Genomic DNA, 21,055 nt, shown 5'->3' on the forward strand with positions numbered 1-21,055 from the left:
TTTTTGGAGGCAAAATGAAGAAAAAATGGACTTCATCTAAGATAACTAGATCACTCTCCAGACCCTATTTCCACCTTCAACCCAGACTCACCTCGGAGAAGCCTCAGACAAAGCAGACATTTTCTCAGAAAAGATTCTTCCAAGGGCCTTCTTGCCCAAGAAACCAGGGGTCTAGGACTAACAGTGTGAGCAAACCTACACTGCCACCCATTCAAACCCATGGTCTGTTTTTTGACTGGGTCCAGAAGAAGTATCCAGCCTTCCAGTCCATGTGTTGTAGCCAGCTTTCCAATCCATATGCATAAAACCTATAGGACTGAGTCTAAGGTTTATCATAAACCATTGGCCCCTTGTAACCTCAGACAACTGGTTCCTCTAGATCGGTGGTTCTCAACCCAGTCCGAACACACCCAGCCAATCTGGTTTTCAGGATATCCACAATTAATATGCATGAGATAGAATTGTACGTACTGCCTCCATTGTATGCAGATTTATCTCATGCTTATTCATTGTGGATAGAATGGCTAGGTGTGTTCCAAATACTAGGTTAAGAATCATTACTCGGGGATGTTTATAGGTTATGTCTTTTGGAAATCTTTTGCAAGTTGTTTGCCCAAAAGTGTGATCAAACCCTCCCTATATCAGGACTTACTGAGATTGGAAATTTCTTCCCTCATGTAGGCTCATTCATTTGAACCTGTGTCACACAGAGAGGTTGGTGTTTTAACTCCAGGAACTTCCTGAGTCCCAGGAAAACCAAGGGATTCAGATCTATCCAACACTTAAGAGACTTGATACATTCCTAAAAGAGGAAAAGTGTAAGATGATTTCTTTAGGTACCATTCTTCCTCTTCTAAATCAAGAAGACTGGCTGGAACTCAAGGAGGCCTATATACACATACAGATATCACACAGGTACTATCTTGGCATGAGTATAAAATAAGGGCTTTTTAAAGTGTATTTCCAAATCCTACCTTGTTTTATTAATTACAGTCAAATGGAAAAGCCTGTCCTGCCTGCTCTCCCACTTACATGTAGCTCCCTGCAGCTTTACCTTCTCCCACCTTTCCAGCTGCCAATAGCCCACCCACCTACTAAGCATGCCTATCTATCTAAAGATTTCTAGTTCTCCATGCAAATATTATTGGCTCCCAACAACAAATCTCTGACCTGAAGATTTCTAGCCCGTCAGACAAAATAAGTGCAGCTTCTTTTTGGGATTGAACACTTGTTACTTTGTCATCCTGGGCTGAGGGTTGAAGAGATTCCACTGCATTGATGGGGCTGACAACAGAAGTTTGATGGGGCTGACAGCAGGAATTATTCCATAGTGGTTGCAGAAAGAAGGTTGATGGGGCTGCCAGTGGGAACTGTGCTGGTGCTTCGAGAGAATGGTGTTATACAGTCACAGGATCTCTGCTGGGGACATCAGGATCTGTGCCACAGGAATAAGGTTGGCACACCAGGTTGGAAGAGTCACAGAAGAGAAGATGATGGGGAGAATGGAATGATACAAAACCTGCAACAAGGTTTACAGCCCCAAAGGTGTGGAAAACATGAGGAAGGAGTTAGTTACGTTTGAGGAATGGTCTAGAATCTGGCAGCTAAGATTTAATGCTAAATAATGCAGTCATGCATTTGGGCAGGAAAAAAATCAAGTAAACAGTACAGTATAGGGGGTGAAATTCTTCTGAACAAGAAAGAGCAGAAACGGGGTGATGGTATCTGATTATTTTAAGGTGGCCAAACAGATGGATAAGATGACAGAAAAGCCAGGAAGATGTTTGGCTGCATAGGGAGAAGATTGGTCAGCAGAAAGAAGGAGGTCATATTGCCCCTATATAAGTCCCTGGTTAGACCTCATTTGGAATACTGTGTATGATTCTGGAGACCACACCTTCCAAAGGATATAAACTAGATGGAATCAGTCCAAAGGATGGTTACTAAAACAGTCATTAGTCTTTGTTCTGAAGCATATGGGGACATACTTAAAGATCTAAACATATATAACCCAGAGGAAAGGAGGGATAGAGAAGATATGATTGAGACATTTAAATATCTCAAAGTTTTCCATATAGAGAAGGCGGACCTCTTTCAAAGGAAAGGAGGCTCTAGAATGAGGAGTCATGGGATGAGGGTGAAAGGGGATAGACTCAGGAGTAATCTAAGGAAATATTTCTTTACAGGGAAGGTGATGGATGCATGTAAAAGCTTACTAGTGGAGGTGGTGGACATTAGAAAAGTATCTGAATTCAAGAAAGATATGATACGTTTAAGGGATATCTGAGGGATTGTGGAACTGAGCAGTTGATGTGGTTGAGCGGACTAGATAGGCCATATGTTTTTTTCTGCCATCAGGTTTCTGTGTCTCTATAAATGGGAGAGAGGGAAAGGCCAGATATGAGAGAAAAAGACTGGAGAAAAGAGGAGTACAAATAAAGTAAAAACAAAATTTTAAAAATTAAACAAATAATAGCCAGAATAAAAAAAACAAAACAGGAAAGGGGGAAATAAGCTATAATTAATATGCATTTTACCTGACTGATTTATGGGATCCTCTTGTATTTGAATCCATCATATAATCAGGTGAGCACAGTATCTCAGATTTGTGGTAGGTGCATAGTACTGCCAGAACCATGTCCTGCCCTTTGGTCTAGCTTCTGCTGTGAGGATTTTCACCAAATGCTGTTGTGGTTATTGGTTATACTTGCACAAGCCGGCAAAGCATGGATGACTGGCCGATCAAGAGCATTCTCAGTCAGGGATGAATGAAGTAGTGTTGTCATGTATTTTCCCAAGTCTCTTCTGAACCTGTCAACTCAGAATTTTTAGGGACTCTGCTGGACATGATTCAAGTCAGGGTCCATGTCCTTCATGACAAGAGCTTAAGTCACTGTGATTGCAGCAAGGGAGATCATTCAGAATTAGCAGCCATGAGCTTGGTTCATGTTGAGGATGCTAGGCCTCATGGCTGCAGTAGTTCATGTTTCTCCCATGGCACTTCTCCATATGAGACAATGGATATTTACGTTTCAGTGAACTCAGGCAATGCAGATACTATAGGACGGAATCTTGGTCACAGAAGAATTGAAAATGTATCTCCCTGTCCAAATTCCTCCTTAATCCTTATCAAATTGTGCTCATCATGGAAGCATCCAGCCTATGCTTATGGGTGGGGGATAGGTTCACCTAGATAAGCTACAAATCCAGGTTTCCTGCTCCCTCCAAGAAAAATCATTTCCTACCAACATTTTGGAGATGAAGGAAGCTCTAAAGGCTTTCAGATACTGGATGGCCAACAAAATTGTTCTAGTGCAGACAGACAACCAGGTAGTCATGTTCTACCTGAAAAAGCAAGGAGCCAGGATCCCGCTTCCTGTGTTGGAAAGCTGTCAGAGTCTGAAATTGAATATTCTATCATTAGATAACCCTATTTCATATACCTGACAGGAAAAGACAATGCCATGACAGACAGAATCAGTAATAATCTGCTAGACTGCCTTAAATAGACTTCTAAACATTAACAAAATATAGGGTGAAAAATACCTTACTTGCTGTCCGGTATTCACTGAAAAGGCATCTGCCACCCCCTAGGCTGTGCCTTAACTTAATTCATATACCATTTTTTTATTTGAAATTTTGGATGCTTTTTATATTTTGTTTTGTTTTTGAAATGCAATTAAAAAATATCAGTCTTTAAAGAAATTCAAATGGTTCTTGATTTATATTCAGAAACCCTCTCCAAAGTTTGTATTCATGGCTACTAGGGAACACATCTGAAGTTTTTTGTTTTTAAGGAACGCAAGCGTCTTAAGACCACATCGTTGTTGCCCAGCACTAACAGCGTTTCAACAAGAATGTCTGCTTCAGGAGCTAGAGAGAGCTTTAAAAGGATAAATAGATTCAGTACTTGTAATTCCCAACAGACAATTTAGCAATATAATTAGAAACATACTGTGCTGTAGGAGTCTCACTTCTTTCAACCTGCCGCCATTCTATCAACGTCTGACGGCGTCTTCTCACTTCCGCCAATGTAAAGGGAACAAGGGACAACCTCCCCAGCGCATTCAGGGCATGTCACTAAACTTTATTTAACTTAACAATGTTATACCCAATTCATTTAAATGGTAAGCCTTGCAGACATCATTGTAAATGTAGATCTTAAATAAAAACAATGTCTTTTAATATAACTAATCAAATCTGGACATGCTGTATAGTTGAATAATGGTGATTAATAAAAAAAAGGATTAATGCAAAAAAAAATTTAATAAATACAAAAACAATTTTTTTGATTATGAAATCAGACCAGTCAATTTCTTTATTCAAATCATATGGCATGACGGTATTCCAATTGTAAATGAAACATTGTTCCAACTGAAGAAGTCTAAGATCAAAATTCCCTCCTCTCATGGGGCATTGTAACTGGACCAAAATAACTGCCCGAACTTCCTCAATGGTATGGGATGCCTCAATCCAATGTGACACCAAAGGGGCCTCTTTGACAATGTAAGCAACTAAAATGTTCTTGAATTCTTATTCTAAATATATCCATGTTGTCTTCCCGATGTAGATTAAACCACAGGGGCAGCACACAATGTAAACTACCCCCTCCGTGTTACATGTTAAATATAGGCGAAATCTAAAAGGTTTGCTTGGTGGTCGTTTTGTTAATGTTTATATATTATTAAAAAGGTGTTTTTGAATAGAGGAAATTTGTGTTATAGCATTGACTTATAACAGGGTAGAGTAAACAAACTTTCTTGAGTGGAATCTGTCAAAGGTAAACCTGGTTATGAACAGTCCTGAGGAGGAAGGTACGAGAGTTCTGCTCCAGGAAGAAACCAGAAGGCAGCAGCAGACACCTCCTACTTTCATTGATGGGGGCTGGGGTGAAGCTATTCTGTATACTTATCCTCCACTTCTGGCAGCCATCTCCTTGGTACACCTTAAAAAAGACAGAGGAACTATGATTCTCACAGCACCTTTTTAGCCAAGAACAATGTGGTTTCCTTTTCTCCTGAAGATGTCCATCAATGAGCTCTACATAGTGATTTATTCATCTTAGACCAAACTCCATCAAAATAAGGTGAGGCTTCATATCTGTCCCATTTAAGGTGTTGCCCACCTGAATCTATCAATTATGTTTCCAACATTCTTCCCTGGCCATATGCAAGGGAGGGACTGCAAGGGTTTGATTTGTGTAAAGGACCCTAAGGTCATGTTATGATTAAGCCCTGGTTCAGATAGTCAGTCTACATTAATGAGTAAGGGAATGCACCATTCTGTACAGCCTCTCCCTTTGAGGATGCTGGAATGGCCGTCCCCTTTGTGAGTCATATCAAGCAGCTCTCACTTGGGAGCTCGGGGCAGTGTGAGTTACTTTTGGAATTAGTGGAGTTGTTTGGTGCTTTTCCTGTGTTGATTTTTGGGCCTACTCTTAGGACTGAGGCTCACCCTGCTGGAGATCTGTGAGTTGAGTGGAGTCTGCCCTGCCTATCCACCCCCTAGTGGGTAGGGTCTGCATCCCAGGATATTTTGGGGTTTTGAAAGTCTTTAGTTTGTAGGAAACCTGGTGAAACCCTGTATACCTCCTGGATTCAGGGCATGAGGAACCCTGTGTTTGGGGCTGCCCAGGTTAGGGAAGACTTGTCCCTCTACACCTTCAATGAGGACAGAAGAAGTTGGAGACCCAGTGCCAAGACCTTCTGGTGTTTGCCTCAGTTTTGGGAAGAAGATTTTTGTAAGAAGACCTGGGAGGAAGTTTTGTTGCCCCTCTTCCTGCCCATCAGAAGAAACAGCAAGAGCTGCTTCTTTCAGGCTGGATCCCTCCCATCAGGGATTCATCCAAAACAGAGTACTGAAGACCAGCTAACTGCCGGTATATAACAGGTTGAGAACACTGAGGACATCCAAGAGGAGTTTTCACCTTGGGGGAAGAGAAGTTTGGGATTATTAACTTTTTACCAGTTGGAGGGGGTTATTCTACCCAAACAAAGGGACCCTCCCCACCTGGGAACTCCCCTTAACCAAGCCCTGGTGGGTGGAGGTTTTCCTTGTTCTGGTATAGAGATTCCTGCACAGGCTGAGTAAAGAGACTGTAGCAGGAAAAGAAAACCTGTGGTGCTGTGGATTGAGTTGAACTGTTCCATATTTCATCTGAATTTTCTATCAGTAAAGGCTTTAGTTGTGGACAGTAACTCAGTGACTCCCACAAGGTTACTGGCACTAACAGCACACACCCCTCTCCCAGGGAAAGAGACTTACAGGATACTCACCCTTAGCACTCTGAGCCCTGAAAGAGCACATTTTTCCCCTCATCAACAAAGGATCCAGGCCCTGGGGGTAAGAGATTGTGTACTAGCTAGCCTGGTGAAGTTCCAGCCTAGGGTTGCCAACTACCCAGATTTCTTCTGGACTATAGGGATTTTTGCTTTCATGTCCAGAAGCCAAAAGGAGGGCTAAAATGTCCGGAAATAGTCCGGATTTTAGTCCTTCGAGATTTCTTAATTTTTGTTATCTGCTGTGGGATTTTTCTCCCAGTTAATGGGAGAGGTGATGAAGGCGTTATCTGGTCTTCCCAAGCTGTAGAGGGAGCTTCACGTCGGAACCGTTTTATGCTCTCTTTGCTTTCTATGCCCAGGGCTTCTTTTTGCTGCTGCAGGCATGCTCTGGCTGGTGGTGCATCATCCAAAGGAAAAGGAGGGGGGGATCCTCAGCATCGTCAGAACGAAGAAAAAAAAGAAAAAAACAGGTATAGCAAGGCCATTGACCCAAAGAAAAGAAGAAGCCCGCAGGGCCGTCAGCAGTCCCTGTCCCGCCAGTGGCTCAAAGAAGAAAAGAGGCCTGCTGTCGTTGTTGGCCAGAAGAAAGAAAAAAGCCCTCAGAGCCATCAATGGACTCTCATCTTGCCGATGACCTGAAGAAGAGGAAAGGCCCTACAAGCATGTCAGCCCAAAACAAAGGACATCGGGTTGCAACAAAGGAGAGGGCCCGTCGGTGCTCCCCATCCTGCCAGCGACCTAAGAAGAAAAGATGCCTGGTGCCGGCAGGGCTATCGACTTGAAGAAAGAGAAAGGTCTCGCAGAGCAGTCGACAGATCCCATCCTACCAACGATGCAAAGAAATGCAGATTGTGATAAATTGCAGGAAGACCTTGTGAGACTGGAAAATTGGGCATCCAAATGGCAGATGAAATTTAATGTGGATAAGTGCAAGGTGATGCATATAGGGAAAAATAACCCATGCTATAATTACACAATGTTGGGTTCCATATTAGGTGCTACAACCCAAGAAAGAGATCTAGGTGTCATAGTGGATAACACATTGAAATCGTCGGTGCAGTGTGCTGCGGCAGTCAAAAAAGCAAACAGAATGTTGGGAATTATTAGAAAAGGAATGATGAATAAAACGGAAAATGTCATAATGCCTCTGTATCGCTCCATGGTGAGGCCGCACCTTGAATACTGTGTACAATTCTGGTCGCCGCATCTCAAAAAAGATATAATTGCGATAGAGAAGGTACAGAGAAGGGCTACCAAAATGATAAAGGGAATGGAACAACTCCCCTATGAGGAAAGACTAAAGAGGTTAGGACTTTTCAGCTTGGAGAAGAGACGACTGAGGGGGATACGATAGAGGTGTTTAAAATCATGAGAGGTCTAGAACGGGTAGATGTGAATCGGTTATTTACTCTTTCGGATAGTAGAAAGACTAGGGGGCACTCCATGAAGTTAGCATGGGGCACATTTAAAACTAATCGGAGAAAGTTCTTTTTTACTCAACGCACAATTAAACTCTGGAATTTGTTGCCAGAGAATGTGGTTCGTGCAGTTAGTATAGCTGTGTTTAAAAAAGGATTGGATAAGTTCTTGGAGGAGAAGTCCATTACCTGCTATTAAGTTCACTTAGAGAATAGCCACTGCCATTAGCAATGGTTACATGGAATAGACTTAGTTTTTGGGTACTTGCCAGGTTCTTGTGGCCTGGATTGGCCACTGTTGGAAACAGGATGCTGGGCTTGATGGACCCTTGGTCTGACCCAGTATGGCATTTTCTTATGTTCTTATGTTCTTAATGAGTCCACACTGTGTTTGTATATGCAAGAGAGAGTGCATGGGTGTGCGCGTGAGAGAGAGACAAAGAGCATGGGTGGCTGGGTTTGTGTGTCTGTAAGAAAGAGAGTGAGTGCATGGATGGGTGGATGTGTGTGGGTGACCATGTGCTTATATGACAGAAAAGAAAGTTTGTTTGCTCTTACTCCACCCACTAATCTATGACAATCTCAGGGTGAGTGGAAATCAAAAGCTACCTGATATGGAGAGTGGGGGATTTTTAAAACCCTTATTTTAATGATTGAGTGTTGTTTGATGTGTGCTGTTTTGAAATATTTTATTGGTGTTTGGTTAATATTTTAAAACATTTTATGAGTTCTTAATTATTGGATGTTATTCTATTTGTCATCTGTTTTGAAATATTTATTCTTTTGTTTTATTATGGTTTTCTAATTATGATTGATGTTTTATATTTCTTGATTTTGTTTGATGTTTCATGAGGCATGGGGATGTTTGCTTTTTCTATATTTACTCTGCATACAGGGCTTGGCTTTTGGTTTCCAGTTCAGTTTTTGTCTGCATGTTTCTATTTATGCTTTATGGTCTCTTTATTCCATATTTGATGAGAGTCTGTGTTCTGCTAGCATTTAGATTCTGTGTAGGGATCTAGAGCAGCTTGGTTTGTTCTGTTTTCCTTATATAAGATATATTGGTTTTTAAGGACTGTTGTCATATGTGCCGTGCTGCCTTTTCCTAGGTAGGGTTTGAGTTTGAGAGCTGGTAATTAATGCTGTTTTGCTATGGGAGGTTTATTACATTGTAATGGAAATTGTTTACTCATGGCTTTCTGAGGGCCAAGCCCACACCAAACACACGTTACAATAAGCTTAATACCATACAGGTTTCAAGTGTCTTTTTATTTTTTTATTTTTTTTTTGCAGGGTTTTCTGGTTGGCACCACAACTGTGTATATAAATATAATATACATGTTATTTTAAGTGATATTTTTACCTCAGAAGAGTTTACTTTGAATGTCCTTTTTTATGTAACATCATTTATAAATGCACCATTTTTAATTGCACGTGGAGAGGACCCTAGGGGGTTGCGAGGGACTCAAGGCTGAAAGTTTCACCAAGGATGCCTAATAACTTGCACCATTTCTGATCAGGAGCCACAAATAGAAAAGTGCATATGGAGAGAAAGAGGAGATCATAGCAGCGCCTGGAGCCACACACAGGTAGAGAGAGGAAACCGAGACAGCAGGAGACTGGGAGCTGGGAGGGAGAGCAGTGATATATTCCCCAAATTGTTGAGCCTAGCAATCTGACTGTGTTTACTGTCTTATAACAAGGAAAATTCCATCTGCCTCCCATGTTACAGGGAGCAACTCACAGAAGGTCCAAGAGAGTCCACATTTATACCCTAGACACAACACCTGAAAAATCTCACTCTTTGGCCTTCAATCTCACTCATTGGGATGGACCACCCTTGGCATCTCTGGGGATGGGTTTAGTGTGCAGGCTGGGATCAGTCTTCACTGTGCTCACAACTCTTTCTAATGGGCTTTTTTGTTTTGTTCTCCCACTGAAAAGGGACCATGGGAGCGAAGAAGCCCCTTCACCACCTTGGGAGAGTGTAGCCCTGGCCCTTGTGAATGATTAATCAATAATAAAACCATCTCCTGAAGGCTGCTTGAACATTGAAATGCAAGCAAACAGCAGACTAAGCTATTTTTTTAAATGTTGTTAGTATGCTTTTACTATTATGATATTTTATATTTCTTGATTTTGTTGTTTGATGCCTTATGAAGAATACACAGATTTATGTTTTCCCATTGCTGCACTGTTTGGCTTGTTGCAGTTTCTAATTCAGTTTTTGTTTGCACATTTCTATTTATAGTTATGGTCTCTTTTTTATGAATTTAATGAGTGACTGCCTGTGTTCTGCATGTTTGAGGGGTGGCCAACCAGCATATTGCAAGTTCCATACAATGGCTATGAAACCAGTTAGAATCCCGGAGCGTAGGGGTGCCGAGAAGGGGTGGAAATGAGAAAGGAAGGGGGCTGCTGAATGTTGTGGAAGGACTGATAGCAAGCAAGAACTTTACAAAATGATACAACAGTGCTAGGGCAGAGGGGTACTCACTGAGTATTTGAGCAGCAGCATAACAGCAGAATGTGAGTGTGTGTGTCATTGTGTGTGTATGTCTGAGTGTGTATGTGAGTCTTTGCGACTTTGAGGATGAGACTTGTGACTTTGTTCTGAGAGGCTGTTTATATGTGAGTCTGTATCTGAGAGAGTGTATGGATGTGACTTTGAGGGTGTGTGTGTATGCAAATCTTTGCGTCTGAGAATGCTGTGTGTATGTGAATCTTTATGTCTGAGATGGTGTGCATGTGTTTCAGAATTTTTGTGTCCGAGAGGGTATTGTGTGTGTGAATCTGTTTTTGAGAGAGTGAGTGTGTGTGTGTGTGTGTGTGTGTGTGAGTATTTGAGTCTTTGTATCTGAGAGGATGTGTGTGTGTAAGAGAGACTTTGTGTCTAAGAGAGTATGGGTGTGTGAATCTTTATTTCTGAGAGTGTGCATGTGTGACTGTGTCTGAGAGGCTGTGTATGCATGTGTCTGAGAGGGTGTTTGTATGTTTATCTGTGGGTCTTTGGGTCTGGTGGGGGAAGAGAGAAGCTTGGCCTTTTCTTTCAGGTGTGGGGACATTCCTCTCCCCCCCCCCCTCCCTGAACCTCCCCCGGTAAAAGTAATAGCAGTTCCTTATCTCTGTGAATTCTGGTTTATTTATTTAATTTATTTATTTAAAGCTTTTCTATACCGTCGTTTAGTAGTGCACCATCACAACGGTTTACAGTTAGGCACAAATATGTGGTTTCTAAATTATCCATGGGGTGCCATTATTATACGGTTACATAGTTCAATAATATACTCTAATTGGGGAATGGGTGTGGTTACCATTTACGATTAATTGTCTCTCATTTAATACTTAATTGTGAGGAGATTAATTGTGGCTTTCTATGTGTGAAAGGTTGGCTATTCCTGCTATTCTGCATGACCTAGATACTAGGTCTCACTGCTTAGTAGGGATCACAGAGGAGCCCTATGCAGTAATAGTTAAGAACATAAGAACATGCCATACTGGGTCAGACCAAGGGTCCATCAAGCCCAGCATCCTGTTTCCAACAATGGCCAATCCAGGCCATAAGAACCTGGCAAGTACCCAAAAACTAAGTCTGTTCCATGTTACTGTTGCTAGTAATAGCAGTGGCTATTTTCTAAGTCAACTTAATTAATAGCAGGTAATGGACTTCTCCTCCAAGAACTTATCCAATCCTTTTTTAAACACAGCTACGCTAACTGCACTAACCACTTCCTCTGACAACAAATTCCAGAGTTTAATTGTGCGTTGAGTGAAAAACAACTTTCTCCAATTAGTTTTAAATGTGCCACATGCTAACTTCATGGAGTGCCCCCTAGTCTTTCTATTATCCGAAAGAGTAAATAACCGATTCACATTAACCCATTAAACACCTCTATCATATCCCCCCTCAGCCGTCTCTTCTCCAAGCTGAAAAGTCTTTAATCTTTCCTCATAGGGGAGCTGTTCCATTCCCCTTATCATTTTGGTCACCCTTCTCTGTACCTTCTCCAGGGCAACTATATCTTTTTTGAGATGCGGCGACCAGAATTGTACACAGTATTCAAGGTGCGGTCTCACCATGGAGCGATACAAAGGCATTATGACATTTTCCATTTTATTCACCATTCCCTTCCTAATAATTCCCAACATTCTGTTTGCTTTTTTGACTGCCGCAGCACACTGAACCGACGATTTCAAAGTGTTATCCACACATTGATCGTCTTATGTTTCCCTTTTTTGCTTGAAGACAGCTTTTGGCTAGTAGGGTTGCTAACTGGCTCCGGATTTTCAGGACAGGTTGATCCAGTCCTTCTTTTACTCACCTACAAGCAGGTACTTATAGTCTTGTTTTACTTAGGGAATGCAATAACGAAATCAGAACAAATCCCAGCATGACTGGATCAAGGTGTCCTGAAAATCTGGAGCCAGTTGGCAATCCTAGGGCTACATTGCTATTGCTTTTCCTCAAAGAAAGCAAAATTGCTCACATGTGATAGCTGGTCTCTGATGCCAGCAGTGCAGAGAGCCACGTCAGCCACTTGCCTTCTTTCCTGTGAGGCGTTGTTCTCTGGACCTTTCTTTCTAAGCTTAGCTAACCAATAAACCAAGCAGCTGCAGATGCAGCAGTGATTGGGAAACTACTGCATGTGCCTAGAAGGAGCTGGAAAGATCCTCCCTACCAGCACAAGACAGTCACCTGGCCCTTGTGTATAGCTCTTTGCATCGCTGTCCTCAAAGACTACATATTACAGGTGAACAATTTCAATGTATCCATTCACAGATACAGCACCCACAATCATGTTGCAAGGCATTTGCATGACTAAACCCTAACATTTCACAGTCTCACATATACTGTACAGTGTCTGCAGAATACTTTCACATACAGCACTGTACAGTTTTTTCCTAATTATTTCATACACAAACTCTCTCTTTTCTACGTCTGGCTCTGCACACACATCCTCAGGCCCTCGCTGTCGCTTTCATTCAAGACATCTCCATAATATAAATACTCACGCACTGTTTTTGTGTCGCTCACATTATCTCTGTCTCTTTCTTACTGTTTCTCCTGACCTCTCACTCTCTCTGTCTTTATCATTATCTGTGCCTCTCACTTCTGACCATATATCTGTCTTGTTCATTATCTCTCTCTTTCTCTCTACATCTAACACTCCCACTCAGGGTTTATTTTTACTAACAAGAAGCTGTTGTGAAATAATATATCCCATAAATTCAAGACTTTACATCAATCTGGATGGTCACAAGTCTCACATATTACTTATCTACAGCCTTTACACTTCAGTTGCTCATATCCCTCCCCTATCACAGGCCCAAAGACCTCACTTGTCAGCCTCTCAAGCAGCCCTTGTGCATGACTCCCATACAACTCTTACCCACCACTCCTTTTTCCATCCATCACTCTCCCACATCCCTCTCCCATCATTCTCCCATGGGCTTTATTCATCACTTTACCATATCTATTGTCCTTCACTCTCAAATCACTTGCCCAGAGCCTTTACTGCCATGTATAGTATTTCAAGATCTTTTTTACACACACATATACACACAAACTGTTTTTCTAACACACATACATACCCCTTCTCCCAGGTTCGGTCTAACACACACATACATTCTCATACACACACATTTCCTGTCTCTCCAATACACATGCACATATACAAATTCCTACATACTAACACACATATTCCCATTCTCTTTAACGCCGTTACTCTTTTCCTGGCATACCCATACATTCCCCTTCCCACGAACATACACGAATGCATGCATTCCATTCCTTTCCATCATACTAACGCATGTATTTTCTCTCTCACACACAGATACATTCTGTTCCCTAATGTACATGCATACATAAACCGCTTTCTATGTCACACATACTCTTCTCTTTAACACAAAGTCCTTCACTCCAATACATACCCACTCACTACCTCCTCACACACACAGATACACTCTGTTCCCTAATGTACATGCATACATGAACCCCTCTCTATGACACACATACTCTTCTCTTTAACACAAAGTCCTTCACTCCAATAAATACCCACTCACTACCTCCTCACACACACAGGATACACTCTGTTCCCTAATGTACATGCATACATGAACCCCTCTCTATGACACACATACTCTTCTCTTTAACACAAAGTCCTTCACTCCAATACATACCACTCACTACCCTCCTCACACACACAGATACACTCTGTTCCCTAATGTACATGCATACATGAACCCCTCTCTATGACACACATACTCTTCTCTTTAACATAAAGTCCTTCACTCCAATAAATACCCACTCACTACCTCCTCACACACACAGATACACTCTGTTCCCTAATGTACATGCATACATGAACCCCTTTCTATGTCACACATACTCTTCTCTTTAACACAAAGTCCTTCACTCCAATACATACCCACTCACTACCTCCTCACACACACAGATACACTCTGTTCCCTAATGTACATGCATACATGAACCCCTCTCTATGACACACATACTCTTCTCTTTAACACAAAGTCCTTCACTCCAATACATACCCACTCACTACCTCCTCACACACACAGGATACACTCTGTTCCCTAATGTACATGCATACATGAACCCCTCTCTATGACACACATACTCTTCTCTTTAACACAAAGTCCTTCACTCCAATAATACCCACTCACTACCTCCTCACACACACAGATACCCTCTGTTCCCTAATGTATGCATACATGAACCCCTCTCTATGACACACATACTCTTCTCTTTAACACAAAGTCCTTCACTCCAATAAATACCCACTCACTACCTCCTCACACACACAGATACACTCTGTTCCCTAATGTACATGCATACATGAACCCCTCTATGCACACATACTCTTCTCTTTACACAAAGTCCTTCACTCCAATAAATACCACTCACTACCTCCTCACACACACAGGATACACTCTGTTCCCTAAGTACATGCATATGAACCCTCTCTATGACACATACTCTTCTCTTTAACACAAAGTCCTTCACTCCAATACATACCACCTCACTACCTCCTCACACACACAGATACACTCTGTTCCCTAATGTACATGCATACATGAACCCCTCTCTATGACACACATACTCTTCTCTTTAACACAAAGTCCTTCACTCCAATAAATACCCACTCACTACCCTCCTCACCACACAGGATACACTCTGTTCCCTAATGTACATGCATACATGAACCCCTTTCTATGTCACACATACTCTTCTCTTTAACATAAAGTCCTTCACTCCAATACATATCCACTCACTACCTCCTCACACACACAGATACACTCTGTTCCCTAATGTACATGCATACATGAACCCCTCTCTATGACACACATACTCTTCTCTTTAACACAAAGTCCTTCACTCCAATAAATACCCACTCACTACCTCCTCACACACACAGATACACTCTGTTCCCTAATGTACATGCATACATGAACCACTTTCTATGTCACACATACTCTTTTCTTTAACACAAAGTCCTTCACTCCAATACATACCCACTCACTACCTCCTCACACACACAGATACACTCTGTTCCCTAATGTACATGTATACATGAACCCCTCTATATGACACACATACTCTTCTCTTTAACACAAAGTCCTTCACTCCGATACATACCCCCTCACTACCTCCTCACACACACAGATACACTCTGTTCCCTAATGTACATGCATACATGAACCCCTTTCTATGTCACACATACTCTTTTCTTTAACACAAAGTCCTTAACCCCAATACATACCCACTCACTACCTCCTCACACACACAGATACACTCTGTTCCCTAATGTACATGCATACATGAACCCCTTTCTATGTCACACATACTCTTCTCTTTAACACAAAGTCCTTCACTCCAATACATACCCACCAATACTACCACCTCACACATAAACACACTCCCCACCAATACACACACTTCACAAAATATATATACTCCCTTCTTCACACACACACTTTCCTTTTCTTCAACACACACACATTGTCTCTCTTACAACACACTTTCCTCTAACATGCACTGCTTTTTAGTCCACTATACACAACCCCCTACACACATTTTTCACACACACACACACACACACACACACACATGCATTCATTTTCTTTTTAACATAAATGTATGCTCCTCCCTTCAAATACTGCAATACACAGACACTCCCCTTCTGCCCTATATATGCATCCATTCAAGTGCACACACCCCGTTTCTTCCTAAAAAAACACATATTCTCTTTCTTGCCAATATATCTACAGAGATACATGCTGCCCTTCTCTATAACACCCACACTTTCCTTATCTCCATCACACACACTCCCCTTCTTTGTAACACATGCACATTTCCTTTCTCCACAACATACACACTCCCATTCTCTCTCTCACACACACACACACACACACACTATATTTGTCCTTAACACATACACTTTTATATATGTAAACACATACTATTTCTACACTCCTATTCTCTTTCGCTCTCATGCACTCATATAATCTTTTTGCCTGTAACACATGCACACACATTCCCCTCCCCCTCCTGCTGGCTCCTTCAAAGTCAGGGCTCAGCTGGTGTTCTGGCTGAGCCCCCTGCGTGATTTCAAAGAAGGGAGGGAGGCTGTTTATAAAACGTTCCAGTAAAAAAATTATTATTATAATCACATTAAGAGATTTTTTGGCTGTAAAACTCCTTGACAAAGGGGAAGCTGGGATTTCATTCTTTTTCTAGGCGGTTGTTTTCTTTTTTCATCTTCACTGTCCTGGGAAACGAAAACAAGTTTGTTTTATGATGGATCGTCCTCTTCTCTGGTCACTGACCTGCCAAGGTTTTTTTTGGTTTTTTGTTTTTTTTTGCTTAGCTTGGCGGAAAACTAAGGCCTTGGTTGTGGATCCCATGTGTGGGAGGGGATGGAGGGGGCTTACCCTAATCCATCTCAAAAAACACAACAACAAACAGAGTGATGCAAGCCAGCCGGAGACACTGTACAGTCTCAAGTGGTAAAACTCAGAACATACTGTACAAAACACACTCGGGGCTTTGAGACAATGTGGCTCACCTTTATCAATTGCCTCTCTCTGCCATTGTCTCTGTCCCAGACATCTTTCCTCCTCTAGTATCTCTTTCCAAGGTCTTTCTCTTCCTACAGTACCTCTGTCACCGGCATCTCTGCTTCTGCAGTGTCTATCCCAGATGTCTCTCCTCCAGTGCATCTGTCCTAGGTGTCTCTCCTCCTGCAATGTCTCTGTCCTACCATTTCTGTTCCAGGCTTTTCTGCACCTCCAATATCTCTGTCCAGGTGTCTGTCCCCTTCTAGTATCTCTATCCTAGGTCTCATTCCTCCTAGGCATCCTTTGTGCTTATTCCATGTGTTCTTGAATTCTGAACTGTTTTTGTCCCCACCATCTCTGTGCATCCACCATCATTATATGAATAAATATTTTCTTATTATACTCCTAAGCCTCATAGCAGCACATCCTTTCTGCTGAAAAATATATTCTGCTTGGGGGTCAGTTTTCAAACATCCTCTGAGCAGATAAGATAACCAGTTAATTTTAGCCAGTTTTCTTTAGGAAAATTTTCAGCTGAACCTAACTGGCTAGGGTTTCAGCTGAAAATGTGTCTGAATCTAGAAGGTATAGGATAGCTCTGTGCGGTATAAACTTATCTGGTAAGGCTACAATCCCCACGTCCAATAAGCCTTTAAAAAAAACAAAACCCAACCCTCCTGAAATGCACCTTCCTCCCAGCAATGCAGAAACAGTTTTAAAACCCCAGTCCTGCCCAACAATCTCCCTCTTGTCCCCTCCCCATTCTGGCAATGCATAAGCATAAAAAAACCCCTTTGGATGAGTCTGGGGGTTGAGGTGGGGGTTGTGAAGATTGTGGGAATTGAGTAATCATCTCCTGCAGAGGTTTTTTACATTCCCTTTGAATAATTACTCCCTTATGCATAAAGATTGACTGCTACAGACTGTTCAGGTTTCCAAACAATTTCCCTGAAGAAGATAATTGGATTCAAACCTGTTACCTCACACCTTCAAGGTAGTAATACTAGCCCCAGGCCACATGGCTGAGCCAGAGTTAGAAGGGACAGAAACATCTGGAGATGTTCTTCTTTTTCTGTTCCATGCAATAATACAATGAGATAGAAAGGATAGATATCGCTGGGGATGGTTTGTTTTTTTTATTCCATGCAGTGAGCTAAAAAGGATAGTAACATAGTAGATGAGGCAGAAAAAATGACCAATTGGTCCATCCAGTCTGCCCAGTTATTTCTGTTCAGACTGCTGAGGATATACCCCCAGTTGCCAGCCTTAGAGCATGACTGCTTGTCCTGATCCAGGAGAGCCTTTCTTGTCTTCCTTCTTACTACTCCACCATCTTTGATAGATGAGCATACAAGATTCCCTATTTATTTTGTACCTAGTACTTTTCCATTCCCATGTCAAACCACAAAGCTGGTACCCAAACATATGGCTGCCTAGATCCCCTGATTAGCCTGCCAGACAGACCTAGCTTTGGTTATACCTTCTTTTCTACTAGGATGTCTAATTATCACAGTATTAGCAGCTTGTTAGGTAGACCCAACTGCTAGTTAATTCTATCACTGCAGTCTGCATCTGCATCCCATGCTTTTCTCCCTAAACAAGTTTAGATACTTCCCAAGTTAGCCTTTTTCTTCTCAGCTTTATCTCTTCCATGCCCATTTTGTTTCTCCATATTCTCCTCGGGATGATATCTGACCATACAATCCTAGCTCAGGGGAATAAAGCTGTTATTCAAGTCTTTCCAATTCTTAATATAACCTTGGCTTCCTTGCAGACTACAAAGTTGTTGCCTCTAAGGTAAATCAGAATGAGATGCGAAGAAGGTTCAGCTCTCCTCTGCGAAAGCTGGTATCAGTTGAGGCCATCTCGTTCTATATATTCCCTTCCAGTGTATATATACCCCTTCTGGTGTTAATTCTAAATACTCTCAACATCTCCTCTCTATAGCTCACTTCTTATCCCAAGATATGAAGAAGTAGTTGCATATCTAAAATAATTTCTACTGGCCCAATTTGCCCTTTTCAGTGTCATCCTTCTACTCTTAGGCACTATCCATTATCCTATTGCACTGACCCAGCTAGTCTCTGCTAGTCTGCTGATAATAACACAGCTACTTCCGTAGCCTATAATGTCACTAGGTCAGTGCTTCTCAAGCCAGTCCTCGGGCACATCTAGCCAGTCGGGTTTTCAGGATATCCACAATGAATATGCATGAAATAGATTGCATACAAGGGAAACAGTGCAGGCAAATCTATCTCATGCATATGCATTGTGCATATCCTGAAAACCTGACTGTTTAGGTGTGCCCTGAGGACTGGGTTGAAAAGCACTGCACTAGGTTATGCTTCCACTAGCTCATCACTCTTTTTCAACTAAGGACCCTCTGTGTTCGTCCCACACCCTCATGAAGTATGTTACTCTTTTAGCTTTCCTACATGCTCTGGAAGTGCATTCCACACATCCACCACCCTTTTCATGAAAAAATATTTCCTGACATTGCTTCTTAGTCATATCATGATTCCTAGTTCTATAATTTCCTTTCCATTGAAAAAGGATAAAAATGGCAGGGGATGTTCATTATTCCCTACAGTGAGTTAGAAAGGACAGAGAGTTCTGGTGATGCCCTGTAGTTCCCGCAACAAGATACAGCAAGATAAAAGAGACAGAAATGCCTATGAATGTTCTTTATTCAACACATCTCATAGCTTGTATGTTAAATCCAAAGAAAAGTGGTCTCCAAGGGAAGGATTTCTTTTTATAACTGACAAGATATTAGTGTGGAAATTCAGTATATTGAGGTACTGCCTTCTCTTTCCTCAGCCTTGAGGATGCCTCCTTCCTTCTTATTTTCTATATACAGAGGGCCTGCTATTCAGCACCATTTAGCTGGCTAAGTTTGGACTTAGCCAGCTAAATTGTGCCATTTGAATATCTGGCTGCGGTCAGTGGCTGCCACTTGGCCAACTAACTTTTTATCCAGCTATGGGGGTCATTTATCAAAGTGCTATATGGCATTTTCACATGCAAAAATTGCCTTTAATGCATGCGAAAGCACCATAACGTTTGGTGCAATGCAAATGAGAAAAAGGGTAGGAAATTTTGGCCAAGCTCACAGTTTTGCAGAGCTATATTGCTTTAACTATACCTTTTTCATTTATGTAAAGCTGTGTGATAGGGCTTTATTGTGGTTGTGATGTTTATTTGCACATACTGAGCTCCTGAAGAGCCAGCCAAGCTATGGGGGAGGGGGAGGGAGAGGGAGAGGGAGGGAGGGAGGGAGAGGGAGGGAGGGAGAGAGAGAGAGAGAGAGAGAGAGAGAGAGAGAGAGAGAGAGATTAATGCCCTCACACTAGATAGGTATTTATATTTCTATGGGATGCCCACCTAGTATCTCGAGGTGATGTTTAGGTATTAGTGTAGGGGTTAGGGGCCACTTTGACATTCAAAATGAGATGTATGAACAGAACAGTGCTCTCTTGTGAAGATATGATGACCTTCGAAGTGAGGAAACTCATCCAAAGATAAGATTTGTGCAATGTTCTCTCAACCTAGCTTGATGTTAGCCAGGTAGAGAGTCCATCAAGCTAGGTTGAGAGAACATTGCATAAAACACACCCCTTTTCCTATCATATGCAATATTTAGTACATTTTGATAAATCCAGGCCTATGTGAGAAGTGGTGTGGGGGCTTTCTGGGAAGGGGCCACTTGCCCTGCTAATTTAGCTAGATAAACACCGATATACAACTTAGTTGGCTGGATAAATCTAGGACAGGTATTCGATTGCCCTAAAGTTAGCCAGATAAACATTGCTGGCTAATTTTAAGATAGCCAAGTATATTCAGAAAAATATCTCAAGTTAGGCAGATAAATTATCCAGCTAACTTACAAAGCTGGATATCATCTCAGTATTGGGCCAAGAGATTCTTCTACATTCTTCAATGTGGAATCATATTGTTAAGGTTCTTCTCTCTGTATAGGTGGAAGAGTTGAGGACTCAGCTGAGGTTAGTCGAGAATACTTGTGATGGAGTCCGCAAGGACTTGATTGAGACTCACCGACAACTTGAGGAGGCAAAGGATGTGCAGGATACCCAGCGCAAAGAAACCCTGGAATTGCGAAGGGCCCTGGGTGATGAAACCCGAGAAAAGGAGGCACTACAGAAATCCAACACTGACCTCCGGACTGGGATCAAGAAAACTGAGGGAGAAAGAATCAGGTAATGGGAATGGGCATAGAGAGAAGGAAATTGTGCCAAAGGCAGAGAAAAAAAGGAAGCA

The 21,055-nt window shown here is 41.9% G+C and overlaps 1 protein-coding gene across 1 annotated transcript in view; it reads left to right on the top strand.

Annotated features, from left to right (window-relative positions):
- Positions 1-21,055, top strand: part of CROCC2 (ciliary rootlet coiled-coil, rootletin family member 2) — a 505,095-nt gene that overhangs the window by 366,326 nt on the left and 117,714 nt on the right. The window contains 1 exon segment of the mRNA XM_029616014.1: positions 20,756-20,994. Coding sequence (XP_029471874.1) covers positions 20,756-20,994 — 239 coding nt within the window.

Source organism: Rhinatrema bivittatum, chromosome 9, assembly GCF_901001135.1.
Source record: "Rhinatrema bivittatum chromosome 9, aRhiBiv1.1, whole genome shotgun sequence".
Lineage (NCBI taxonomy): Eukaryota > Metazoa > Chordata > Amphibia > Gymnophiona > Rhinatrematidae > Rhinatrema > Rhinatrema bivittatum.